At 44.4% G+C, this 7749-nt stretch overlaps 1 protein-coding gene and 1 pseudogene across 1 annotated transcript in view; both read left to right on the top strand.

Annotated features, from left to right (window-relative positions):
* CNTNAP2 (contactin associated protein like 2) overlaps window positions 1–7749 on the top strand; it is a 1631342-nt gene that overhangs the window by 1541657 nt on the left and 81936 nt on the right. The window contains exon 21 of the mRNA XM_025039033.1: window positions 1639–1732. Within this exon, the coding sequence (XP_024894801.1) occupies window positions 1639–1732 (94 nt within the window). The remainder of the gene's footprint in view (window positions 1–1638; window positions 1733–7749) is intronic.
* Window positions 594–709, top strand: LOC112469993 (annotated as a pseudogene).

The following is a 7749-nucleotide window of genomic DNA, read 5'->3' as shown; positions in this document are numbered from 1 at the left end:
CTAGGTGGTCTCCCATCCAAGTACTAACCAGGCCTGACCCTGCTTATCTTCCGAGATCAGATGGAATCAGCCTCGTTCAGGGTGGCATGGCCGTAGACTAACCTTGACTTTTCAAAGGCTTCTAGGTTTCTAGTAAACAGTTTCCAGATTCGGGTGTAGGTAGTCATAAATAATCCATGGTCATTCGTCAGAGCAGCTCTTGAACGTGGGGAGCGAGATGAGCCCCCGCCCTCACACCCTTTCCTGCCACCCTCTCGTGCCCCCGGAGCAGGCCGGCTCCCTGCAGCTTTGCCCATCATGGCCACTGCTGGCCGGACCGGGCGTGGGTCCATTTTCCGGAGCCTGTGCTGCCGCCTCCAGCAGGCTGCGTCCTGTCCGCAGTTCCCACGGCGGTGCCGGTGCTGGACAGCGACACAGTGACCTCTTCCCACCCAAGCCTCTCCTGTGCCTCCCTTAGTAGGCTTTAACTCACTTCAAGGAAATAAAAGGTTACAAAAGAAATTTTGGATGTGGTTCCATAGTGTAGTGCTGAGCACTTCTGCCTTACATGTAGAAGGTCCTGGGTTTGCACCCCAGTGGAGCCATAGTCTGTGGTCTATGGCCATGCCACCCTGAACAAGCCAGATGTCTGATCTTGGAAGCTAAGCAGGGTTGGGCCTGGTTAGTACTTGGATGGGAGACCACCTAGGAGGACCAAGTGCTGTAGGCATAAATAATAATTTTTAAAAAAAAAAGTTTTTTGCAGGTGGAGACAAAGAAGCTCTGGGAGCTCACAGTTGGGGAAACATAGCTAGACTCTTGTTTTTGAAAGTCAGCTAAGGCAGGAAAAGCCACATGGGGACGCAAAGCACAAGAGAAATCCTGTGATTCTAGGACACCACGGTTGGCACTTTGTACATGGGGAATATGCATTGCTCCCACTGCCGTTAATGTAAGCTATTTCCATCTGCTTCGTTTTCTCCATCCTCTGCAACCAGCTCACCTGGCCTTAAAAGAACAGCTCTACGGGTGACAATGTGTCTTTGTCCCTCCCAGGGTCTAATGTCCTTGCCCTGTGGCAGGAAGAACTTAGCCTCATTTTGATAAGCAAGAAAACTATGTGTATTTACCCAACCTGAATCTCGGCATTTGAATATATGTCTTATATATATTCACATATAAAACATATGTTCATATTCATATTTGAATATATATAAGATCCGTATTGGTTTATAAGCTGATAGGACAAAACAGGACAGCAAGAGATTCCTAAAGAAAACTCATTGCTATAGATGTAGCATTTCCTACCTCAGAGGTCAATACTGGAGATTGGATCAAGCAGATTTTATTCTATTACACTGAGCAAAGGCCTTAATCCAGCAGGTACATTATCCACAGAAAATGTGCATGAACTGGAGAACAATTCATGAAGAGTCTTCACTTGCCAAGTTCAAATTGTTCTCAAATAACCCAGTGAAGGACTAGATGGACTTCCCATTTCTTCATGCTGGTGTTTCAGAGTCAGCACTGAGGAGATAAGATTTCCCGAAGCCAGGGATTAAGAGGGATGTTAACCCTGCCCCGCTCCCCCCAGGAAGATTTGATTCCAGTGCAGGCTAGTGACATTCTTCTAAAAGTGACTCTTATTTCTTCCTGCAGCTTGATCATTATCCTTCTGTGAGCTACCATCTGCCAAGTTCATCTGACACACTGTTCAACTCTCCCAAGTCGCTCTTTCTAGGAAAAGTTATAGGTAAGAATTTGGGCTAAGTTGCTCACATCATATATTCTAAAACTGCTAATTTGCCTTGGAAACACATTGTGATTGGTGGTTGTGGCTTCTAAGTCAATGATGGTAATTTAACCAGCGTTATTTGGTGTGACATAAACTAAAACACAAGTGAAAGCAAGTATCTGCCCTTAGCTTATTTACATAAAATTTGTTCATTGGTTTATTAAAGACCTCTATTAAATAACAATATTTTATTTAACTTTTTCTTATTCTAAACATATCAACATGATTCTCTCTTCCTCTCACTCTCGAGAATATCTCCTCAGATTTTCAAATTAGAAGGCCAAGAGGAATTAGAAAATTGTGACAGAACGTCCTCCCCTACGTGTGATCATGACTTTAAGAGTCACCACTGCCCTTTACTATTGATCTGTGCTCTGTAGACTAAAATATGGATATCATTCATTAAGTATTTTAAAATGATCACTGTAAAGCTAATGGATTTTTTTTTTAACTATGAGAACATATATTGTGAACTCAAAATGGAAATAGTAAGACGGTGGGTAATATACTGGCCAAGGAGAAGGTGACTGTGTCCAGTGGTTAGTGGTAATCAGGATGGTGTTAGTCATGAAAAAAAATTCTTTTAAATAGATGAGTGGGGGAGTGATAATGAGAGAACAGGAGACCCAACCTGTAACCCAGATAACAGTAATATTCACTTACATAGGACTTCCTGCAGGCCAGCTTCCGTTCTAAACACTTCAGGTGTATGAACTCATTTAATCTTCATAGCCATTATGTGAGATAATCAAGATTATCTCCATTTTACGGATGACAGAACTGAGGCACAGATCAGATAGGTTAAATCAATTGCCCACGGACACCTGCTTCTTAAGTGGTAGAACCAAAACTTGCGCTCAGGCTGTCAGACACCTCAGCCTGTGCCCCGACCATGGGGCTCAGGCTCTGCGGGGGCCTGGCTCACAAATGGAGAGAGAAAGCGGAAAAAGGAGACTTCGGCAGCGCAGCTTGACCAGGTGAGGGATAAGCCCTGCATCCCATGGCAGAGAGGGACCGAGAGTGAGACGTGCTCCTGGACTTAGGAACAGGGACAGGCCACCGGGCCAGACAGCAGGCGAGCGGAGGGGTACGTGACGCCCCGGAGGAAAAGGCCACGTCCTCAGTAACGGGGGGTGGGGAGGGGTAACAGTAGCTCGGTCAGCGCGTGGAAGTGGGGAGGGAATGAGGGCTAAACCTCACTGACCACCTACCACGTTTCAGGCATCGTGCCAAACATTTTACACAGTAAATGTGACAACTAAGTGTCACAACAATCCAGTGAAGCGAGACCTGTGATTATCAGCCTCATTTCACAGATGAGGAAGCTGAAGGTGAGGCAGGTCAGTTTGCCAGAGTTACTCAGTAGTGTGCGGGAGAGCGGGCCGTGAGGCTGGGTCTCCGCCAAGAGCCCGCAGTCCTCAGCAGGTCGGAAGAACTTGTCGTTAAGGATCGAGGTCCCTACGGGCTGCAGCTGACAGTTAAGCAATATCATTAATTAGCAGCAGGAGTGGCTGTTCGGTGGCCTAGGGCCCTGGCATTTGTAAGGCGAGCGTCCCAACACGCTGGTACGTGGCCAGACACTGCCACGTGCATTCACACTGTTCAGTCAGGAGTAAGTGAGTTCTCAGTGCTTCCTCGTGGTCGTAATGACTCCATCCAAACAAAGTCTGCACTGTGACACCGGAATGCTCAGACTCTACGTCATGCCATTCCTTGAAGAGCATCCACCACGAATTACCTGAAACAATAGCCTGTATTGCTTCATGAACCTCACAAAGTTAAATTTTGACAAGAATGTTGTGGAATTGCTAGATTTCCTCATTATAAGTAACACTCTCTAGTTTGTCCATGTTTCAGATCATGCGATTAAACTTACGATCCAGCAAAATTACGATATGCAGCATGGCATGGACCTTCAAGGTCATAAACAAATAACATCGTAAAGGCCATATGCTCCGAAACTAAGAATTCACTGTGCTATAAATCTGAGCCCAGCTGAAAGCATAACACGAACCTCAGATGTCTGAGCATGACGCCCAGAGCTCTTCGTACATGAAAGGAAAATGTCGCTGTGCACGTAAACTAACTGTGCATGTGGCAACGCGACACGTAAATAACACATAAACACTGTAAGGAAGTCCGCAGCCCCAAGACGGAGGTGGCATCATGGCATCCTGGCATCATGCACATGAGAGTAAATTAGGGTGCTGCTATGGGTCCCCAAACAATGACTTCTAGCAGAGATTGACTCATCCACACCAGTCCATGAGCCCTGTGCAGTGTCTCGGGGTTCCATTGTATCTTATAAGGAGCAAGTGCTCAATAAATATTTGTTCAATTAATAAAGAATAAAAGGGAAGAGAAACAAAAGGAATGTCATCATAGAAGTTCACTGCAGAGTGAGAGGGTGTGGGTAACAGTGTAGACACTGTCAGGAAAGTTATCTCGGGGGAGATCGGTTCTCATATGGCTTGCAGTCTGGTTTTTCAAAAAGCAGGTATCTGATAATAATAATGGAGCAGAAAGAATGTAGGCTGTGGGACTGGGCAGAGCTGGCGTCTGAATCAGCTCAGGCTAATAGGTAGCTTAAACAACAGAGGCTTACTTCCCACCGTCTGGAGGCTGGGGAGTCCCAGGTCAAGGCAGCAGCCGATCTGGTGAGGGCCCTCTTCCCGGTGTGCAGACAGCCATCTCTCACTGTGTCCTCACGTGGTGGAGAGGAGGCAAGCTCTCGTGTAGCTGGTTCTGAGGGCACTAACTTCATCCATGAGGGCTCCACCCTTGTGATCTAATCCCCTCCCAAAGGCCCCTCGTCCTGATGCCATCCCATTAGAGTTAGGATTTCAACACATGAATTTGGGACATAAGTTTTCAGTGCGTGGCTGCTGGTTATACGTGAACCCAGGCTCTGCCTCTTGTCAGCATTGAACCCTTGGGCCTCTCAGAGCCTGGGTTCTCTCTCAAAATGGGGACAGAGATGCCTCCTTGCAAGTTGCTATCTCCCTGAGGGCAGAGTGCGTTGTCTTTCTATTTTCAGAAGCCAGATCAGTGCCTAATGTATTGTAAGTGCTCAAAAAATATTTGTGGGGTAAATAAACTACTCTTTTAGTATTAAGCTAATAACATCCTAGGAAACATCCAACACAATGTCTCGTACAAAAATAAAGAAAGTAATTACCATTTTTGATGCTGCATCTGTGCCAGTCATCGTGGTATGTGCTTTATGGCTAGTACCCCCTGCAGTGCTCACAACACCACCCCAGACTGCTGTCACCTCACCGTGTGGAAGACAGAACCAAGGCTCGGAAAGGCTGTTAGTTTCGCAAAGCAGCTTTCCTGACAGCAGCACCATTGCCACTTGGGGTCAGATAATTCTTTGTTGTGAGGGGCTGTCTTGTGCATTGTAGAGTGTTTAGTAGCATCTCTGGCCTCTCTCCACGACATAAAAGTAGCAGCCACCAGGTGTGACAACCAAAATGTCCCCAGACATTGCCAGATGTTCCCCAGGAGGGCAGAGTTACCACCAGTTGAGACCTGCTGGCTTCAAAGACCCCAGGTAGTCACTGATGGAGCTGGGATTTGAACCGAGTGATACGAGAGGCTGAGAGCTGGATGCTATTTCTTGGTAGCAGCCGCATCCTTCAGAACGATGATGAAGACACGAGGAAGACCTCTGGTACCCTGAAGTCAAATGCTGTTATGGCAATTAAAGGAGTCACAGTCAGGACCAAAAAGATCATGTGGGTGCCTGGTGAGGCTACGGCCACCTCTTTAAGCCAGTGTTCCTTAAATTTTGCTAATTTAGTAGGGGCAGGCCTGGTGAGAAGTATTTTTAAGTTTCCCTTTGAAAGCGACACACACTTCAATGAGAGTCAGTCGATACACAGCCAATACGTAGGTATGTAAATATTCATCTGTAGGCGGATTGAACTTCAAACAGCTATCTCATGTACTCCAGCGAGGTTTTGACACCCCTAGAGATCAATGTCCCCAAGTTGTTGCTTAGCTGGGTCAGCTGCTAATCAGAAACTGATCTCATAGAAGAAGGAAAAGGAGATGGATCTGAATAAATAGTATGCCTTCACATGAGCTCTTTGATGAGCACTGCTTGAAAAAGGACACATACAAAGGATGGAAGAAAAGGTACCTGATCAAGGACAAGTGTGATCTTTCTAAAGGCAATGGAGGAAATTTATTCTAGAAATAAAAATATGATCACCGCCAACCAACACCATAACTTTAGGATGTGTCGTTAACATTTCTGAGTCAAGACAGACGTCAGGATCACTAGCAACAAGCAAACATTCACAAAATAGGAATTTGACCAGACCTGCTATGTCCAGGTATCATCATTTACTAGCTGAGTGAAGCCATCAACTTGATGTATCTAATTTTCAGCAACAGATTTAATAGTCTCTCAAGAAATCATTAAGTCGAGGAAGAGAAACATAATTGGAAGCCTGAAGCAAAGTCTTCTGTTTACGAGTGGGGTTTTATTTCTCCATCATTTCTGTCAGTGCTTTGCATAAAAACACAAATAAAATGTTTATTACATTTGCAAATGACACAAAGCTGAGAGGGATGGCTTAATAAGCTAGATGATGAAAAACACTTCAAAAGCATCTTGACAGGCTAGAAAGATAAGATAAAAATAATGAGATGAAATATAATAAACTTAACTCCTGCACTTAGACAACCCCCCCCAAAAAAAGAAATCACATAAGTAGAAGATGGAAGACTCCTGAAATCATGAAAAAGACTGATGGAGAGTTTGCTATAAACCAACATTATGTGGTGATTGACTTTTAAGTAAATATACTGACCTGCCTTCATAAGAGAATCGTGTCCAGCAGCGGGGACAGTCAACCTCAGCTGGGACTTCCTGAGCACCTCATGTTAAGGCGGATGTTCATCTTCTGAGGAAAAGACCAGATAGACAAAGAACCCATGAAGGAAAACTCCGAAGACCTGGGATATTTATCCAGAAAATAAGTGATTTAAGAGAAGTAAGAGAATCCATTTTCAGTCTTTGATGACCACTGCATGAAGGAAGGATTGGACCGTGTAGAGCCTTGCTCAGCAGGACCAAAGTGGACCCATGAGAGAAAGATCTCAGTTCCCTGTGAGAAAGAACTTCCCAGTAACTAGAGCTATTTAAAAACGAGTGACCGCTGCTTTGAGGTAGGGAACTCGCCGTTACTGAGAGTATCCAAGGGAAGCTAGATGGAAATTTGTCCTGTGCTCTGAGGAGTTTTCTGGATCGAGTAAGACCAGATTAGAGAAAGCCCAAAACCCTTGAAACAATAAGATTTATGATAAGAGTAATTGTCTTTTTTAAAAAAGTGAGAACTACAATAGTAAAGTGGAGAAGGTTCTCCCGTTTCCTGGGAGAACTGAAGGCTAATTATATTCAGAGTTTCTTGATACCGCACTCCGTTATGGATGCATTACAGCTATGAACTTAGGAGAATGTTGGTATGCACTGCTCACCGCTTCACTATAAATTCAGTGTTGGGAGATTGCCTCTGATTTCTCCCACAGTGTTGGGAGATTGCCTCTGATTTCAGGATGGCAATATTCATTTTATTTTTATTTTAGAAAATTAAATCCGAGCTCTCTTTTTATTAATTTTTTCAAATTAACTATTTGTGCCATTATTATGATTTATAGTAATATAAAATCGTAATGAAATAGACCTATTTTATAATAAAAAGTCATTAATTCCTCTATGTAAATCTGAGAAGCTGTGCCTGGAAAGGAGTTGAATACTAATGCAGAGTGACCGTGGCTTTACTGACCATTGCTGTTTGTCAGTGGCAATGTCTGGGGTTGATAAAATTAGAGGTGAGCATCTATCCATTTGAATTTAACATCGTGTATAATCGTATTGGTCACAGATCCTAATATCTTGCAGACTGCCATTATCCAAAGCACCTCAGATAGAAGATGTGCCTTACCTGTTGGTAGCCACTACA

Source organism: Pteropus alecto, unplaced genomic scaffold (assembly GCF_000325575.1).
Source record: "Pteropus alecto unplaced genomic scaffold, ASM32557v1 scaffold48, whole genome shotgun sequence".
In the NCBI taxonomy this organism is placed as follows: Eukaryota; Metazoa; Chordata; class Mammalia; order Chiroptera; family Pteropodidae; genus Pteropus; species Pteropus alecto.
The sequence above is the reverse complement of the archived record's forward strand: the minus strand, read 5'-3'. Positions and strand labels throughout refer to the sequence as shown.